The sequence below is a fragment of the Labrus mixtus genome, chromosome 17 (assembly GCF_963584025.1).
Source record: "Labrus mixtus chromosome 17, fLabMix1.1, whole genome shotgun sequence".
NCBI lineage: Eukaryota > Metazoa > Chordata > Actinopteri > Labriformes > Labridae > Labrus > Labrus mixtus.
Window position 1 is genome coordinate 10,980,653 of NC_083628.1, and position 18,587 is coordinate 10,999,239.

Genomic DNA, 18,587 nt, shown 5'->3' on the forward strand with positions numbered 1-18,587 from the left:
AGCCATGGCTAGCTGTCAATACTGAAAACAACAAAGGTTTAGCTCACAGCAGCCCTCTTGTGGAGGGTGTCTGCAACAAGGACAACACATATTGACAGTCGGTCAGGACCCCTTAGCGTCAGTGATCGACGCACGGGGGTACCCCTTTGGCGTGCATTTTCGACGCAGAGGGTCGCCCCATAGACTTCAGTACAATTCCCAAAACGTCATATATGTACGCTATGAGACCGTGGCCAGGCCATCCAGCTCGTGGGATACCCCCTACGTCGATCAATGACGCTAAGGGGTCCTGACCGACCGTCAATATATGACGAGTTGGGGATGAGACTGTGTTGACCAGGACAATAACAAACAAGTGATCTGAGCCTCCAACAGCTTACATGTTATAACTAGGTCAAAAAACACCATAAAAAAACCCAAAATCAAGGGTAGGACATACGTGTGGCTTCAAACTATGAAAATATTTTTTTTCCAACACTTCCAACTGGCAAAAAACAACAACCTTAGCCTCTTGTTTAAGTAGCTTCTTAATTGCTTGTCAAAGAACTTTCTAAAATATGAATCAAATAACATGTCAACATATAATGTATTTCCTAACCAAAAGCCCTGAAACAGGAGGAAATACAGACTACAATACAAAAAAAATGGAAATGGAGCGGAAACAAAGCACATACAGAAACTGGTGAGCAAAATCTACTATCATTTTAAGGGTCACACTGGGTCACCAAAAAACAACTGGATAAAATGCATGATACTGAATGGAGCCATATTCAAAGTCTGCTGAATGAGAAGCTCATTTCCTCATTCCACTCATATAAACACCAGCATCAATGAGGCCACAGCAGACACTATCTAAATTTGCCATCAGCAGAGAAATGATAAGCCTTTTGTGAATGAAAGGTTTTCAGCTTGGTCTTTGGCTGGATACACTCTGGCTGTGGTCCAGTGACATAGTGAAGAAAGAACAATCTCTGATTCATCTCTCTCCCTGTAACTGCAGGATAGATAGACAGCTAGAGGATTTGGAGAAACAACGGCAGTCCACTGTAAAAACAAAAAGTCATAATAACATAACATTTTAAGTTAGTTTTACTTCAAGTCTGTGAAAGTGTTGTGTTATGTCACCTCAACTAATTGAAACTTTTCCAACTTTGAAAAGTGATTCATTTTAACTTACAAATGGCGAGCTCTGTCGAACCCTCCTTGCTCGCAGAGACATCTGTTGTTAGTGCAACAGAGGGCGCAGCTGTTATTTGTGCTTATCTGCACATGGGATGGGACATTGTCACAAGGCTTGAGCACTTTTAAAATGTATGTGAAGCGCGGGTCCTCTACTACTTCATATGCGTGCATGTTGTTGCTGGTAGTGATGATGATGGTGACAATAATAATGATGATGTTGTGGAAGAAGATTATAATCATTGCTATAACCTGATGTTACATATTCATTCATTTGTTAATATTATAATAATAATATAATAATATATATATATAATTTTTTTTAATTTTTTTGTGGTTTGTTTTTCCTTTCCTCTTTCTTCCCAGTCTGATTTTCCCTCAGAATCTCCATAGCCTACACCAGAGAGCCTATTAAACACACAAGCAAGCACACTGCCCCTCATTAAGTTCTCTTAAAATGGGGTAAAAAAAAAAAAAGGCGAGGTTTCCCAATGCCGACCTGACATTGATTTTATGATCTCATAAGGGTGATATCTATCTCTCTCTCTCTCTCTTTTATCACAGCTTCAGGTGAGAGCAGATAACTCACCTGCACTGTCAAGAACATGCAGGAGATTTTCCACCACCTCACTTCCTCACCTTCCTCACTCCTTTAAATCAACCATAGAAAGAGAAATTACTGAAAGTTTGGTAGTTTTGAGCAAGTCGGAAGTTGTTTAAGTTATTTAAGAAAAAAAAGAAAGGCGACAATACATTTGAGGAGAGCACAAGTTGGTTTAGCAGTAGTGTTATTTTACCTTGATATATCACAGCTTCAAGTGAGAGCAGATAACCTTTCTCAGATATACTGTGGAAGAGGCTCGTCACAAAGCAAGATACTGCTCGCCGCTGTGGTGGAGATCAGCTCTGGAGCCAGCTTTTTGTCCAGCATGGAGAACGCCACACTCCGTACACTTCCCTGTCAAAGTCAAGAGTCATTTCAATCAGAATGGATTACAGCCAAAAACAGCTTAAAATGCAGTCAGAAAAACATCAGTGACAAACGTTTAAGACGGACGGCAGCAAGGATATATTCCAATACAGTTTAATTCATGGATACACCACCACAAAACTCACTCACAGTTCACAACACTGCCTCTCTTCTCTGCTGTTTTACATTACTTGCTGCTATTTTATCATACCAAGTCACTTTAATCATCACTTGTCACTTTATCTTGTCATTCTCTGCAAATACTGTCTCAATTCTCAATTCCCCCCAGTTAACTTCATCATTCATTTTGTACTGTATATACCCCCTGTTTTTATTTATTTATTTATTTTTAATTTATCTTATCTATTCTGTTTAATGTGTATTTTGAGCTTTGTTGTCTGTGCTGCTGTAACGCCCGAATTTCCCCTCTGGGGATCAAGAAAGTACTATCCTATCCTAAATCAAACAAACTCGTGTCATGTTTTTGACCCCACCCCATTATTAAATCACTGGAACAGGTAAATACAAAAGAGACAAAATCAGCTAAATGATTTCCATACATACTGAAGCATATTATGAAGCATGATCCTTATTACTCATGCCTAAAAGTGCAGCATTTTCATATTGTAAAATAAGTCATTGTGCTTGAACTATAGTGTTGTTTATCAGTTTCAAAAGAAGGGCCTACAGCCTAACAAATTTCAATGTGAAGAGAAACTTGTATTCTCTTAAAAATAGAGTAGGAATAAGAGAGAGACACTAAAGGGTTTAGGGAGGAAGGAAGCATGCAAGGAGGCACTTAGGAGGCTGTGCAAGTATTGGAACAGGACCCGCTTTGTTCAACAGTAGGGGAGGGCAGACGAGCCCGAATCGTTCACTTCAATCTTCAAGAGCGGACTCTCCTGTCTTATCTTCGTCTATCTGTAACGTGTCTTTTAAACATTTGTCTTTGGTGGATTCTATCGAGGGATGTCAAAGCGAGTACGAAGCAGAGAGGTCTGCGCTGACTGCAGTGCTCCGGGTACGATGTCAAAGACGCTAGCTTTTAGCTGCGGAGCTAACAGCTAGCCCTTACTACAACTGGCTAACCTAGTTTACGTTGACAAATGCTGATAAAAAACCTGCAATTAGCAACATTTTCGGTGGCTAATTGATACGGTTCTAGGTGTGCTTGTTGAAAAAAGTTGTCCAGAAATGTAGCATTTGCGTTTTTAATCTGTGTTGTTGACATTGATTTGTCTTAATTCTGAAACTCTTTTGCTTGAATTGTCAAAACGTAAACAGATGAATTTATTGAACTATACGACATTATTAACTAATAATATTAACATTATTATTATTATTATAAAGACTAACTTAACTAACGATACTGATACGGATATGTAATGTTGACCCCACGCCTTGTTGCATGTGAAGGTTGTGATTTCGGATGTGTTGAAGAAATTGGTAATTGACCTGTGTTGTTTCTGCTGAATATCCTGATCTCCCTAAAATCGATTAATTACTATAAAAGGCGTATAAAGTGAGTGTTAAGTTATTAGTCCTGATTATTTAAAGACTTTTAGGCTAAGTAGGATTTCTGTCTTCTTGTGTTTCTGCTTATAATATGTCTACACTCATGCACTTTAACTTATGTCAATACTGTCCATTTACATCTCTGTTTTTGCACATTTACATTTAATCTTTCATATTTAATTTACAACCATTTACAACTCTGTCTTTGCACATTTACATTCAATCTTTCATATTTAATTTACTACCATTTACTACTCTGTTTTTGCACATTTACATTCAATCTTTCATATTTAATCTTCCTATTTAAGACTAGTAATGCTTAGTTAAATCCTGGTTGTATATATTCACATTCTTAGTTTTTATATTTTTTAGTACTTATTTACTTTGTAGTTAATATTATATTATGTTTAGATTTGCTAACGTTGTGTTTTTTACTCATATTGTGTGTTGGATAACCTGCTGCTGTAACGCCACAATTTCCCAGTTTGGGATCAATAAAGTAATTCTATTCTATTCTATTCTATTCTTTTAGAGCCACGCTGGGCCTCTGTTAATAGGGGTGTTTTGATCTGTGATGAGTGCTGCAGCATCCACAGAGGTCTTGGGCGACACAGCTCTCAAGTCCGACATTTGACTCATTCGTCATGGCCATCTTCTCAGCTACAGGTGAACACAGCAAACACACTAAACAGCCAGATGCAAGCTGTTTCATACATTGGTTGACATGTCATGTCATATCAAATGTCCAGGTTACTGTCTTAAGATGACATGTTTTGTGTTTTCATGTATTAGATGGTCCAGACACTGTATGGCAATGGAGCTAATTCCATATGGGAGCACTGCCTTCTGGATCCTTCTTCCTCAACAACCGGGAAGCGCAAAGCCAACCCTCAGGACAGAGTACAGTGAGTGTCCTTTAGGATGTGTCAGTGCTGATTATGATGTGCTTGTTTGCACTTTGATATAAAGCTCTATTGGTGGCATTGATTTTCATAGTGAAGGTCAGTGAACGTGCATAATTGGGTTTCTGAACCATGAACATGACTCATGGCTCGTCGGTCTCGAATAACCTTTAGAAACTAATTGGATTGATTGTGTGAATTATAAAAAAGACAACAAAATGAATTCAATATGGACTAAAAATGAAAAAAAAAGTTGATTAACTGAAGTATTGTGCATGTGAGTAACTTTCCCTTTTAAGGTTTTTTTTTTTTTATTTTTTTTTTAACAATCATTATGTACTATAACTTGTATAGCTGTGATGGAGTCACCCACATCCACTGCCTGGTATAAACACTGTGTCAGTCTCGTGTCTAACTGGCGGAGTAAGGATAAACATGAAGCCACATATAAACACAAGCAGCGCTCACACTTTTAGCAAATGCACTTAATCACAAGACAACCTACAGAGACAGACAGAGAAAGTTGGTATTAAACCAAACAGGAGGCAGATCTCTGATTCCAGGATATAACATAATTGCTACCTTATTAGGTGTTTCCAACTGTTTTGTTCACAATGGACCACGGCTAAATTTAGTTCCTGTCTTCCAGGTATAATAAAAGCTCCTTCTTGGGATGGGGTGGGTGTGGGGAGTAGTGGTAAAGCGCTTTCACGCTGTAACACTGTTGACTGCAGCTGTGTCAGCTTCCTCTTTTCACAAAACCAGGAAGTTTGCTTGTAATGACCAAAGGACATGGTGACAAAATTAGGCTTTGTTGCAGTGACCCCTCTAATGTAGGAGCTGTAACCTACATGTCTGGATACCATCAGAGATCAAGTGTTCATGTGACAGTGAGGGGGGGGGGGGGGGGGGGGCACTTGATCAAGAAAGAGTTTAGATGTGAATGTTGTCCCAGCTGTCTGCCTTATTTCATTCTACAATATCAGTACATCCCTAGTTGAGATCTGTAAAAAAACGTAGTTGTCGATCATGTGAAGTGGTAGTCACTTAAAAAATGACGATGCTGGTAAAGGTTTTCAGTGTTGCTGGTTTTAGTTGGCTTTTTTCTTCTTCTTTTTTTAAGTCCCAACAAGACGGAGTTCATCAAGGGCAAATACCAGATGTTGGCATATGTCCATCGGATGCCTTGTCGGGAGGATGACAGTGTTACCGCAAAAGACCTCAGCAAGGTGAGAAATGTACTCTTTGTGTTTTTAGTGGATTTTAATTGTTTTGTTTTGAACTGATATGGCAGCCTGAGAGAGACAGGGAACGTGGAGCGAGAGAGAGAGGACCTCTGATCATTTCAAAGAAGAGTATAACCTCTGAGCACTAATCGACCAACTGAGCAAAACCAACCCCCCGAAAAATTGGTGGCTTTTTGGTTGATTCTGTGATTGAAACCCAGCGAGCTGTGGAGAAATAAAGTAAAGCTCGTCTTTTCATCCCAACAAACTGCAAGGACTTGCCAAAGTTCAACCAGGTTTTTTTTTCTTATTTAACTTTGTTATCAGACCACTTCCTATATAGTCCAGAAATGTCATCTTGACCTATATATGGACACAGATTTTGTATTCAGTCCCACTGCAACATACTGCCATTCACATTTCCTGAACTGGACACGCTAGCACTTTGAATATCAAACAGTATAAGCTGTCTGACCCACGCTCTGACATCCTCTACCTCTGTGTCATGCTTCTCTTGGATTTTTGCTTTGAATTCCGTGTTATTTCCCGTAGATAAATAAAGTACAAGCTGAATTATATGCATATCAAACGCAGACATTTCAAAAGCCATCAATGGCTGTCCAACGGCAAAGTCTTTATCATTCAGAAAGGGAAGAGTGCATGAAGGGTAACGTACAGAATACATAAAAAATACACATACAAAAATTGTCTCTCCCTTGCAAGAATCCAATTTTATTTAGGTTGATATTTATCAGGTCGATCAGTTCTTGGCAGGTGTATTCAGTGAAGCACATACTATCTGTTGGCACTTGAAAATCAGCTAAAAAAAAAAAAAACAACCCATTGATTTATCCTTTCCTTTCAGCAACTTCATTCCAGCGTTCGGACTGGAAACCTGGAGACCTGCCTCAGACTCTTATCTTTGGGAGCACAGGCCAACTTCTTCCATCCAGTACGTATAGTGGAAAAAACAAGCAAATGTTACTGAGAGTTGACATGATACTGATGCTTCATTATTATGTTGTGTTTTTTGGGGACAATAGGAGAAAGGAAACACCCCACTGCACATAGCGGCAAAAGCAGGACAGATGTTACAGGCTGAACTGTTGGCAGTTTATGGAGCTGATCCCGGAGCTCTGGACTCCAGCGGGAAGACCCCCATTGATTATGCAAGGTAATGAAGGGTCAATGTTTTTGAGCACTGACTTTCATTTGTCTCTACACTTTACCATGACAGTGACCCCTTACTCCACCTCTGTCAACCACAAGTACTGGTTAGTTTGATTTGTCGAGCTGTTGGCTAAACAGATAATCAAACTCAACATCCAGCTGTTTTTTTCCCCCACTATTGCGGTTTGCATGATCAACGTATCGAGGGGCGGAGAGCACCAAAAAGCCCAGCTTACTGTCGACTTTAGTACAGGAAATGATTCTCATCCTCGTGTGATGTTAGCCTGCGCTCAGGAACAAACCCTTGTTTGCATTATATGAAGAGTTTTGTATGAGGAAATGTAAAACTTCAGAGGAAACTAACAGAATCACTGGTTAGGAAAAGAGTCTTTGAGACTTTGAAGAAATAGTCTCAAATGTTTAGCAATACAATGAACATTAGAAATAGACCCTTAGGGCGTTGGGTGGGTGTGACTAATTCAGTAAGTGTTTCACTAACTGGGCCAAGATGGGAAGGAGAAACTTGGACTGAAGATGCAGAGACACAGAAACATTATTCAATGATTCGTCATGTTAATTAGAGGTGTGATTTTTTTTTTGCGGTTATTGAAAGTATTTTAAAGAGAAAAATGAATGATAAAGACATGCTAAGAGTAAAAGACAGATACAGAATCATGGGCTTGTTTTAAAAAATCCCCCCCAAAAAAAGAAGATCCTAGAAAAAGATTAACCAAACCATATTTGTATACAGAATGAAAAATTAATGAATGCTTCTTTTTTTTTTAAAGCATAAACAAAATGTGTGCTATGTGTAAATAATATATTGATATCCTACCTCAGTCATGCTTAAGTCTTAGTGCTTCTCCGTAGAATCTCGAGCGTGACCTTTGATTCTGTTTTCTCTGTGCAGACAAGCTGGGCACCAGGAGCTGGCAGAGCGGCTGGTGGAGATCCAGTATGAACTCACTGACCGATTAACATTTTACCTCTGTGGGAGAAGACCAGGTAAGCAGGAGGCATATTAGACCTCATTTCATCCACACATGACATTACAGAGCTGACGTGTTTCCACTTTTCTATGATAGTTTCTCTCTCATTATCTCCTCGTTGTTTTGTAGATCACAGAAACGGGCAACACTTCATCATTCCACAGATGGCAGACAGGTAAGAGCTCTGTTTCAGTCATTTTAGAAGTTATGTCTTGCACCACACTACCAGTCTTTTTTTTTTTTTAATATCAGCTAGAACGTGCTGCATGTTTTACTTTTGCTATGGTATTTTCCCTGTGCTGCTTTGTTCTGATGGATAAGAAATGAGTAAGTATGACTTTCGTTCTGCTGTTTTCACTGTCTTGTTTTCATGGAATTCTGTGAGCAAAAAAAAAATCATCAATTTGACTTTTTTTCCCGTCCAAAGCAGCCTGGATTTGTCAGAGTTTGCAAAAGCTGCAAAGAAGAAGCTCCAGTCGGTGAGACATGTAGTTTGAGGTTTACGATGTTTTCTCTTTTACATTCTCTTGTTGAAGTGTTTTTTTGAAATTGACCAAACATTCTGTTTATTTCAGCTAAGTAACCATCAGTTTGAAGAACTTGCTATGGATGTTTATGACGAAGTGGACAGAAGAGAAACGGATGCAGGTAATTTAAAAAAAAAAGAACAAAACGTGATGATGTTTATCTCTGCTTTTATAGACATTCAACTTTGATGTTACATAAATCTTATGCTTTTGATTATTACAGTGTGGTTGGCCACCCAGAACCACAGCACACTTGTAACAGACACCACAGTTGTGCCTTTCCTGCCTGTCAACCCCGAGTACTCGTCCACCAGAAACCAGGTAAGTGACTGCACTCAGCGTTTTTTTTTTCCTTTCGGATCTTCCATTTGATCGGGGTGAAGTGGATTTAACAGAGCTGCCATGTTTTTAACTTCTTTATCTGTTTTGTCAGGGTCGTCAGAAACTGGCACGGTTTAGTGCTCATGAATTTGCCACACTGGTTATCGATATTCTAACTGATGCTAAACGGCGGCAGTGGGGTAATTCCTGTGACAGTCCCAAAGGTAGGACAGGTCTTTCATTGTTTTTGTTTATTTATATAGACCATGAATTTCTTTGTTTATGTCCTTTTGTTTCTGTTTATGTGGTTATAATGCAGGAAAATGGTTTATTAGTTATTCACATAAGACATGAAGTCCTTTAGACCAGGGCTTCTCAACTGGTGGGTTGGGACCCTAAAGTGGGTCACAGAGCCATTTTCAGTGGGTTGCAATCTCGCAAATGTGGGCCTGGGAAAAAAATTGTGTCAAAAAGTCAGAGGAGTGCTTTATAAACCTGTTTGTTTTGATCCATCTCTTTGTTCTGTCACACGTTTTCTAACATCTGACGTCCAAACTGCCTATTTTTCATTAAGTAAATTTGATAAGTAAAAAGAAAACTAAGATTTGGGTCAAATTTCCCTTAAAGGCTTTATATGCGATTTTTTTGAACCAGCAGATGTCGCCCTTGAGCACCAGCATGAAACCAAAACAACTCGCGCTGCATTGTTGTGTTAGCACGCTAATGCCAGCGATCTTTATTATGCTCGTATCTTCACACTGCATGTAAATTTACCCGGAATGAGCGTGATCTAAAAACGCTTACGTGACATTCAGTTAAGCAGTGAGTACAGTATGTTATTCTTCTTTTCTCTAGTCCCTCAATTAAACAACTTTTATACGCGAGGGGATGAGCCGGCCGGCCGTCCGGTCGATGTAAACAAAGTGAAGATAGGACTCGGAAAGCATCACAGACAGTGGGACTCGGGCGTTACACTCATTGTAGACAGTCATGACTCACAGAGTTATTTTCAGAGGATATACTTGATTTCTATTACATTTAAGTGTGAAAAATCGCATATTAAGCCTTTAAAGGAGTTGGTGGTGGGTCCTGAGGCTAGCTCAATTGAGGAATGCTGCTTTAGACCTTATGTGCAGTTGTTTGTGCAGAAACTTTGCCCATCACATATTGTTCATTGTGTCTTTAATAATGAAAACCCCTGACTTCTATAAATCATAGGAAACCACACTAGAGCCTGTTTTCTCTCTCGAACAAACTCAAGAACATTCAGATTCAGGCTAATATAGAAGAGTAAGCCCTGACTTTTGGATTCAGTAAATACAAATGTAACGCCTTCTTTAGTATTTGATTGATACAGCTGCCTGTTTGCGGCGAGGCTTGTTTGATATCTAATGCTTTGATTTAATGGTCTCTCTTCAGATAATGTGGAGCTGATCCTTCAGGGAATCAACAGTCGCCATAACAGCGAGAGCCAAGACAACGACCAGCCGGATTACGACAGTGTGGCGTCAGATGAGGATCCGGTGCAAGAGGCAACCTGTGGGGACAGCTGCAATGATAGAAGGACCAAGGTGGATGTTGTTCTGAGATAATTCAACACATCTTGCTTTACGTTTTTTTTTTTTTTTTTTAAACGGACAAACTGATGCTTAACTATGTGACATGTTCTCCTGCAGAGTTCAGAGTCATCTGACCTCTCTGATGGGCCAATCACAGTGCAGGAATTTTTGGAGGTAAAGACCGCCCTCACTGCGTCCGAAGCCAAAATACAACAGCTTCTAAAAGTCAACTGTCACCTGAGTGAAGAGCTGCGGATGATGCAGAGCAAGGTCAGTGAATTCACATGTGATTGATGAGTAGAGTGGGATTTTAAATCAGATTTATTTTTTTTCACACTTCTGGTTTTTACAGTAAAGTGTTCAAACACAAAAAAAACTTATAGTCTGATTTACAGCCCTTAAATGAGATGGTATCACACATTAAAAGTTAAAGACTTTTCTCTGGCTTTATGTCATTCACATTCTCTCTCATACTGTGGGAAGCGTTTCTTTCCTCTCGACTGTAAAACAGCCAGTGTTAAAAAAAAATGTTAGTTTGCCGTGCAAGACTTGATCATTCTCTGTGTTGTGAGACACATTGAGCAATACGATTTCACCATCAGACATTACAAATGTATGGTCAGGTTTAGTTAGTTGGAATAGCTGTGCCCTTTCTTAACATATGTTAACAATGTGAAGTATACATAGATTATGAATTGAAGTTGGAGGTAAAACTAGCTTTTTCAGTTCAGTGTTTCCCCTAGGTTTACAGCGGGCAGACGGACGCTGACACAAACACTTTAAGGAATCTTGGTGTTCATGTGTTACTTTTAATGACAGTTGTCCTGTTCTATCGGAAAGGTATCCTTAAATGACATATCTCTACAATAAAGGCACAAAAAGCCCAAAAATAAATCTACATTTAAAAAAAAAAAAATGTATTATTAACTTGACCTTCAGGGGGGGGCGGGGGGGGGCCATTGGGCCCCCCTGATATAATGTTAGGGGAAACACTGCAGTTTAAATAAATGAATATACAATTGACCGTACAAACTCAATCATGTCAGTTCACTCTGCGTTAACTAACTAATGAATCATAGAGATTGTTATATATGCTTCTGGATGTGGCAAAATTCCTGTGGTAATAATTAACAGTCACCAGACCTCCTCTGGTGTGCTGTTCAGTGGAAAACAGATCAGATGTCGTATTTCTATGACATGGGACTCTGAATCCTCACTCTGATGCAGACCACCGATGTCAAAACAGCTGAGTACGTTTATCAACAAATAGTGGTTATGGAGGTCTCTATGATGCGTCATTGTAAGTTTACTCAATCAAATCACAAAAAAAACAACTTCATTGAAAAATAAAGATCACTACATGGAGCAAGCATAAGCGTCGCACGATCAGGCTATTTGTATTATTATTCCGGGCAAATCACATCAGTCACTTCCTTATTTCTGAGAAGTACAAAAGTAGATTGTCCCACTTAGCCCCACAGGTACTTAGAAATGCATTTTTTTTAACTTACTGTGAGGAAATCCTCCTCTGTTAATATTTCTGCCACTTCAGTAAAAGTTTCCAGAACATCCTGGTTATACAGGCATATCAACAGAACCTGTAGTGGACTGTATTCGCTATGAGCACTCCTTTTTTTGTTAGAATATATTTCTCCCGAATTACCACCTTTTCTACATTTGGCATGGATTTCAACTCGTCCTGATTGTTTTTTAAACACATTTACACTCAGATTCTATCCCATCCACCCATACTAGTCCCTCCTCAAAGACACGAGCAAATCAGCAGAAGCAATCTGTCTGTGATCGGATTTTCTAGCCTCAGCTCTAGACTACATTTGCATGCTTAAGGAAGTTGGTGTGTTTAAAATAGACAATACAGATTGTCACTTAGAGACCCATGTTAGGACATGGAAGTATTTAAAAAAAAGAGAACTGCCTACAGCCCACTTTCTTTTTTTTAATTTGCCTGAGAGACAGTTTGAACTCAATGTTCTGCCTCCTCCTGCTGGAAACATACAAGTAAAGTGGGCTGTGAATACGCCTCTTCTGATGATCATGTTAAATGTAGAGTCTCAGGCAGACGCTCAAGAAAAGGAAACTTGTTTTTGTTTTAGCCTGGTAGCACAGATTCTCTCTATGTCCTTGAAGTCTCTGCCTTTGTGGCATTAGATTCTTCTTCTTATATGTCAATTTATTTGACTTTATACTAGACAGTGACTTCTTTAAGATGTTGTAAATAAAGAAAGAAGAAGCCTGCTTTCCGTTGCATTTTACATTATTATTTCAAACTGTATTTCATGTAAATAAGGGCAACCACTTGGGCAGCAGTTTCTCAAGGGGTCATTCTTCAGAAGTTGCTGTCAACACTCTTGTGTCAGCATGTTTTTTGTTTAAGAAACAAACCTTTTGTTGTGAGAAACACCGTTGAAGAGAAACCAAATACAAGAGGGAGCCGAAGATGAGCCCAGCATAAAGGTTTTGCTTTTCCCCCCTGCAGGGCTTGAGCTGTATTCCACTCTATTATTAATACCTGGCAGAGCCTTTGTAAGGAGATCACACCCCAGCGCCACTTGAACTGAAAGATGTTTTGTTCTTCTCAGCTGAGCTCCCTGCAGACTGAAAACACATCGCTGCGATGGCAGACCCCCAGTGGACAGCAGCAGCCCCAGGGGCCCTGCGGTCGACACCCACCCCGCGGAGGTCGCGCCATGTCCATGTATGAGACGGGCTCCACTCCGAGGCAGTCCCCCCACCGCGTCGACACGGCTCGGCATGAGGACGGAGTCATTTTACAACCTTTCCCGACTAATGTAAGCACACACAAGCACCAATGTTCCTGCTGGTTTGTCGTCAAAAGACAAATCAATGATGCCTGGCTTGGGGCTGGTGTTGGTTTTTCATTGATTCATTCAATCATCGTTCATTGCATCTCATTAGAGTATGCTCAACTTGGTTTGACCCCTTTCTAGATTGGGAGGGGTCCTTTGGGGACGGCTGCTTCCTCCCTCCCTACCTTCCCCTCTTCCCTGTCCTGGTCGTGGGATGAGAGATCTCGAAGGGTTAAGTACTGATGTACTGAAGACGGTGAAAACCCGTCCCGCTGCTTGACCCCACAGTCTTCTCTATCCTGACCTGTGTCTTTAAACTGCTTTTTTTTTCTTTTTTTCCCATCGGTTATGGCCTGCCTGCCTGCTTGCATGCACCACAGTGCCTCTGCTTCAGTTCAGTCATCTGAACACCTTTTAGCTTGTTATCCACACAGAACCTCACAGGAGAAGAAGTGAGGACGAGATGTGGCCCCAGAGAAAGCTGTTTGATCAGTCAGGCAGCTGGGTTCAGTATCTATAAAAGATAGATAACATGGCTAATAACAATTAAGTCCTATCCGTTGTTCCACAGTTCACATCAGGATTTCTCTGCATTTACTAATAGCATCCACTGCAGTACACACCGTGTTACACCACATGACACGGTTGTATATCGCCTGTCTTTTTCTCTTCATCTGCTCTAAAACCAAATGTCTTCTACTGTGAGCTCGGTTTGAATTCAGAAATGCATGATTCTGATTTATTTGTGCCTACTGTTACAAAAATATGTTAATCATACCGTAGATAATGTTGTCACTTGGTGGTAATTGAATGATGTCTCTATAGGGCTGTAGTCTGGAGGGACAGAATATCATGCTGGAGAATGACTACGACATGACGCCCAACCACTCTGAACTGGACGAGGCTGGGTAAGAACATTTGTGTTAAGTTTGTGCACCACAGCTCTTACTCACTGGGGGGTGCGGGCAGACGGACGCTGACACAAACACTTTAAGGAATCTTGGTGTTCATGTGTTACTTTTAATGACAGTTGTCCTGTTCTATCGGAAAGGTATCCTAAATGACTTCTTTCCCTGATTTCCGACTATATCCACTATCATATCTCTACAATAAAGGCACAAAAAGCCCAAAAATAAATCTACATTTTTTTTTATTATTAACTTGACCTTCAGGGGGGGCAGGGGGTGCCATTACTCACACAATTTTTTTTGTTCTTCCTTTGTACTTTGTAGCCAGAGACTATGACTTCACTTTGGCAGAAACAGAGTTTAAGTTTACTTGGAAGTGAGGGGGAAGCTGGACTAATAATTTGTCTGGACGAATGTTAGGACAGTTTTACTAGTCTGACTCCACAGGACAGAGATTCATATGAAAGGACTTGCATTTGTCTGACGAATCCACATATGGACAAATATCAGCAAATGAATTAAATCCATAATTACATTTTTTTAAAAACCTGAATTTTTCACCTCTTGAAACCCTGTTTAACTAAATGTATTGAAATGAGTTTCTTTATGAGATACACATTCATACAGCACTGTACTAGGATACAGAATGAGTTTTTCTTTTCATTTCTAGCAGCCCTCTGCCAGGGTCTGACGCAGGCGAGCCGGGGGAAGATGGTGAGCGAGATGCCACCCTGCCGTGCACAGAGGACGTTATCTGTAAGACGGAGCAGATCACTAAGAACATACAAGAGCTTCTGAGAGCTGCACAGGAGACCAAACATGAAAGGTAGTATAAGATCTAGAGATTATCATCCTGTCGTTTAAAATAAGTCTCTTTTATATGAAGTGCTTTTTTTGAGCTTTAACGTTGTTAGGCTACATATGATCCATGACTGTATTTCTGACATTCTGCGTGTCCTTTTGGGAAAAGAAAGTAAATGGTGTTTCAGCCTTCATCACAGCTGGTTCTATGTCAGTGGTTTCCAGTAGTCGTCCTCAGGGACTAGGGCGCTGCTGGTTTGAATCTTTCATAGTCAGCTAACAAAGACAGATTTTAACTCAGAGTTGCAGTGATTTGACAAACCAGCAGCACCCTTCTCCCAAAGAGCAGCATTCAGAACCCTCCTGAATTTTGGCCTCACAGACGGGCCCATGTCCTTGTGTCTTAGAAACTGCAGCTGACAGGAAACAAACATCACATGACCACATATTCCCCAGTGACCTTTAAATCCACAGCGAGTTAGTGTAGATAATGAGGTGTCCTGCAGTCAGCCATGAACTAATTCTTTGTTTATTTTTTAAATAATTTTCCTCCATTCTCCAGCATTTTAATGATTTAAGATATGAATCGTTTCACCTCGTGCCAGCTTAACCATTAAAAATACTTTAAAATCAATGTTCATTATTCAGCAGTGTAATTCCTCAGAGTTTTAGCAGCTGACTTAGCTTGCTGTTAGTGCTGAAACTGATCAGGCTTGTGTTGTGGTCCGTTCCGATCGCTCTCACCCGGTCTGCATCATGCCAGGTAACAGCTGGTGGCTGTGTAGTGACAACTATCAGCGGCCTCCTGTTAGTAACGTTACAACCTGCTGTAGTCTGTTACTGTAAACGTAGACAATGTGACGGAGATATAGCTCCTAAACGTGCATCGTTTGCATGTGTGTGGAAAAAAAGATCACATATAAAACTTAAAAAGATTTAAAAAAGGAAAGGACGTCTGAGATTCACGGAGAAGCATTTTGATTTGCAGTGATGATGTGAAACAGCACAGTTTGAGTTGTTTAGCTGAGAAGTTTAAAAAAATAATATTACAAACGTCTTTTTTCTTTTTGGGTCGATCCCGGAGAAACCGATCCGATCTGTTAGAAAAAAAACATGATCTTATCTTAACTGTGGAGGTTGTGATCCGTGACACCACTACTTGACATACCAATTAGGTCATATTTTTCTCGTTGGCCAAACAATACTGCTTTCAGTTGATGTTCCCTATTTAAAAAATAAATAAATAAAAAGTAGAAATACTGATGTTGATGCCGGGTGTCTGTTTTTGTTTTGTTTTTGAAGTCCCAACAAACATGTCCGACAACCAAGAGTTATTTAATCTCACACCTTGTTCTGATGTGACTCTTGCTTTTTTTTAAATTTCCACAAGTGTCGTATTTTTTTCTGCATACATGATAATAAAGAGCAGATATAAAGTATGTTTTACATCTTAATAGTGTACTTGTGTCAACAGCAGCAGCACTTGTAGTTAGGTGCACTGGATAAACCAGTTTGATGATATGAAACGAGGCTTTAAGTACGAGGTTCTTTGTCTATGATTACAAGACTTTTCTTATTGGAATGAAAAGTGTCCTGTCATTATAGATGAGTAGTCATTGTTTGTAGGACAATAACATCATGTTTCCCTTCTTTAGGCTTAATGATAAGAAATGTTTTTGGTGTCTGCTTTGCATTGGTGCTTGTATATACGCCACAGGTCGATCCCCCAGTCAGCCATTTGTCTCCCTCTCCCACAGCTTCCTGCCTTGTTCAGAAAAAATCTGTGTGGCTGTGACTGAGATGGCCGCCCTTTTTCCCAAGGTAAGACGACTCCGACCAACATCCTCCCCCCTGAGCAATTATAGGATTTGTTCTTTGTTAGAAAACAGCCAAGGGGAATCTAAGCAGACTCGTTTGGATCGGGAAGGTCCAGTTAACCACATTACTTGTTTTATGTTCGCTATATATTGGGTTACTTTGTTTTATGTTGACTCTCACACCCACATAGCCATCTGAGAGGGTTTTATTTATGGAAGCTGTCAGTTCAGTTCCTTATCAAGTCTCCATCATCCCTCCATTCCCTCACAGAGGCCGTCGTCAGAGACCGTGCGCGGGTCTCTGTGTCTGCTCACATCGAGCGCCAGCCGGCTCCACGGAGAGTGCCAGAAGGCCGCGGATCACAGTCCCTGCCCGGCGGACATCCAGCTGGTCACTCAGCAGGTCATCCAGTGCGCCTATGACATTGCCAAAGCTGCCAAGCAACTTGTCACTGTGACAACCAAAGAAAACAACAACTAATAACTGAACCCCAAAGACATTCCTGATACACCCCAAATACAGTTTAACGGTGTTGCTAATTTTCCAATTAATTAGTGTTAACACTATTTTTTTCCCCCTAAATTATCTGTAGGCTCACATACATTCCTAAAGTTGAGAAAACATTAAAAAAGAAAAAAGATCAACCATTCAAAGTTAACGATTAATAAAAACATTAGTTTTATTTAGTTGTCTTTGTATCAAGGTTATAGGTAGTGAACGTCATCTTTAAAAGTAGGACCGAATCTGATTCTACTCTTAACCTCACGATGTGAAAGTAGTTGAATCCACCAAATTTCCTCAAGTGCAATCCTGTGTGTGTACATACAAAACAAATAGAACAAGTTATTGAGTCTCATACGTTGTACTTCTCCCCGTAGAGGTCATCAGTGTAGCTCCTCCAGGTCAGACCAATCTACAGTAGATGAACTATACTTAACACCGGTGACATTAGTCGTTTCCCTATAGCCGTTTTTAAGATGCAATGACAGTATTTTAATCTTGAGTCATCATGACACCGCTCGCTTCGAGTTTCAAATGTTTGTTTCGTAAGCAAACTGTGATTTTTAGAAAACCGCTTCACAATAATGAGCACCGTGTTGAGGCCAGCAGAACCAGGAGTGTGCCAACGATCAATCCATCCAGAAGCTCATGTCACAGTTCAGTCCCTCCTCTCTGGTTTAAGATGTGTTTTTAGGTGAAGCATCGATAGATTTGGAGTTAAGATGTTACAGCCATACTTCTGATGTTGTGTGTATGTGAGTGTGTGCTTGCAAGTGTGTGTGTGTGTGTGTGTGTGGGCAATACTGTCACAGAGAATGGCCCGAGGGCTCATGTGAAACCCAATTTTGAATCAATTTTAATAGCATTATGCAAATATATAAGATGTATGTATCCATGTAATTCTTTATCAGAATAACCCAAATGCTATTCTATTTATGAACTTGTATGTCATACCTCTAAGAAAATATCAATGTTTATTTTTTCATAAGCTTTTGTCTAACATGATGCTCCTCACAGACTAACTTGTGTTCTGAGGTTTGGGACGTCTCAGCCGGCAGTAAGTTAAAGGCACCTGGTGAAAAACTCTCTGTTTAATTGATGTGGCATGCTAACTCCAGTGTTTTAGATGCTACGTGGTCAAATATGTACAGCTATGTTTTACAATCACTGATCACAGTTAATATCCTCTAGGAGTTAGAGTACTTGTTGTAAAACCCGGGTTCTATGTGCCACTCGTTGTGAGGCAGGAACGTTTAAACCAGGGGTGGACAGAGAAAAGAAAACCCTATTCATTCAATATTCCTCCAGTAGACCATCAGTTTTGTCTTCAAATTTTAAAAAAATGTAAGTAATAAACACGTTACATCTGGTCA

The 18,587-nt window shown here is 40.0% G+C and overlaps 1 protein-coding gene across 5 annotated transcripts; it reads left to right on the plus strand.

Moving 5' to 3' along the window:
- The first annotated feature begins 2,965 nt into the window (after window positions 1-2,965).
- git2b (G protein-coupled receptor kinase interacting ArfGAP 2b) lies at window positions 2,966-17,506 on the plus strand. 5 transcript variants are annotated; one of them, XM_061061962.1, is made up of 20 exons: window positions 2,966-3,170; window positions 4,197-4,330; window positions 4,457-4,569; window positions 5,690-5,795; window positions 6,658-6,744; window positions 6,836-6,966; window positions 7,873-7,967; window positions 8,081-8,126; window positions 8,379-8,430; window positions 8,527-8,599; window positions 8,702-8,799; window positions 8,912-9,023; window positions 10,219-10,370; window positions 10,476-10,628; window positions 12,959-13,168; window positions 13,328-13,417; window positions 14,012-14,094; window positions 14,768-14,920; window positions 16,653-16,716; window positions 16,984-17,506. In XM_061061962.1, exons 1-20 carry the CDS (start codon window positions 3,119-3,121, stop codon window positions 17,191-17,193), a joined length of 2,214 nt encoding a protein of 737 aa, XP_060917945.1. In that variant the 5' UTR covers window positions 2,966-3,118; the 3' UTR covers window positions 17,194-17,506. The 5 variants fall into 5 exon arrangements, with proteins under 5 accessions (XP_060917945.1, XP_060917942.1, XP_060917944.1 ...); XM_061061959.1 differs by having other exon boundaries at window positions 2,967-3,170; window positions 14,765-14,920; XM_061061961.1 differs by having other exon boundaries at window positions 2,967-3,170; window positions 8,382-8,430; window positions 14,765-14,920.
- Window positions 17,507-18,587: the final 1,081 nt, after the last annotated feature.

What these genes read in the sequence shown, in the direction of transcription:
- git2b (XM_061061959.1), top strand. Translation starts at nt 3,119, where the DNA reads ATGTCAAAGCGAGTACGAAGCAGAGAGGTCTGCGCTGACTGCAGTGCT. An exon ending in ACCCCCATTGATTATGCAAG is followed by an intron (nt 6,967 to 7,872) that starts GTAATGAAGGGT and finishes TTCTCTGTGCAG; the next exon opens with ACAAGCTGGGCACCAGGAGC. An exon ending in TACAACCTTTCCCGACTAAT is followed by an intron (nt 13,169 to 13,327) that starts GTAAGCACACAC and finishes ACCCCTTTCTAG; the next exon opens with ATTGGGAGGGGTCCTTTGGG.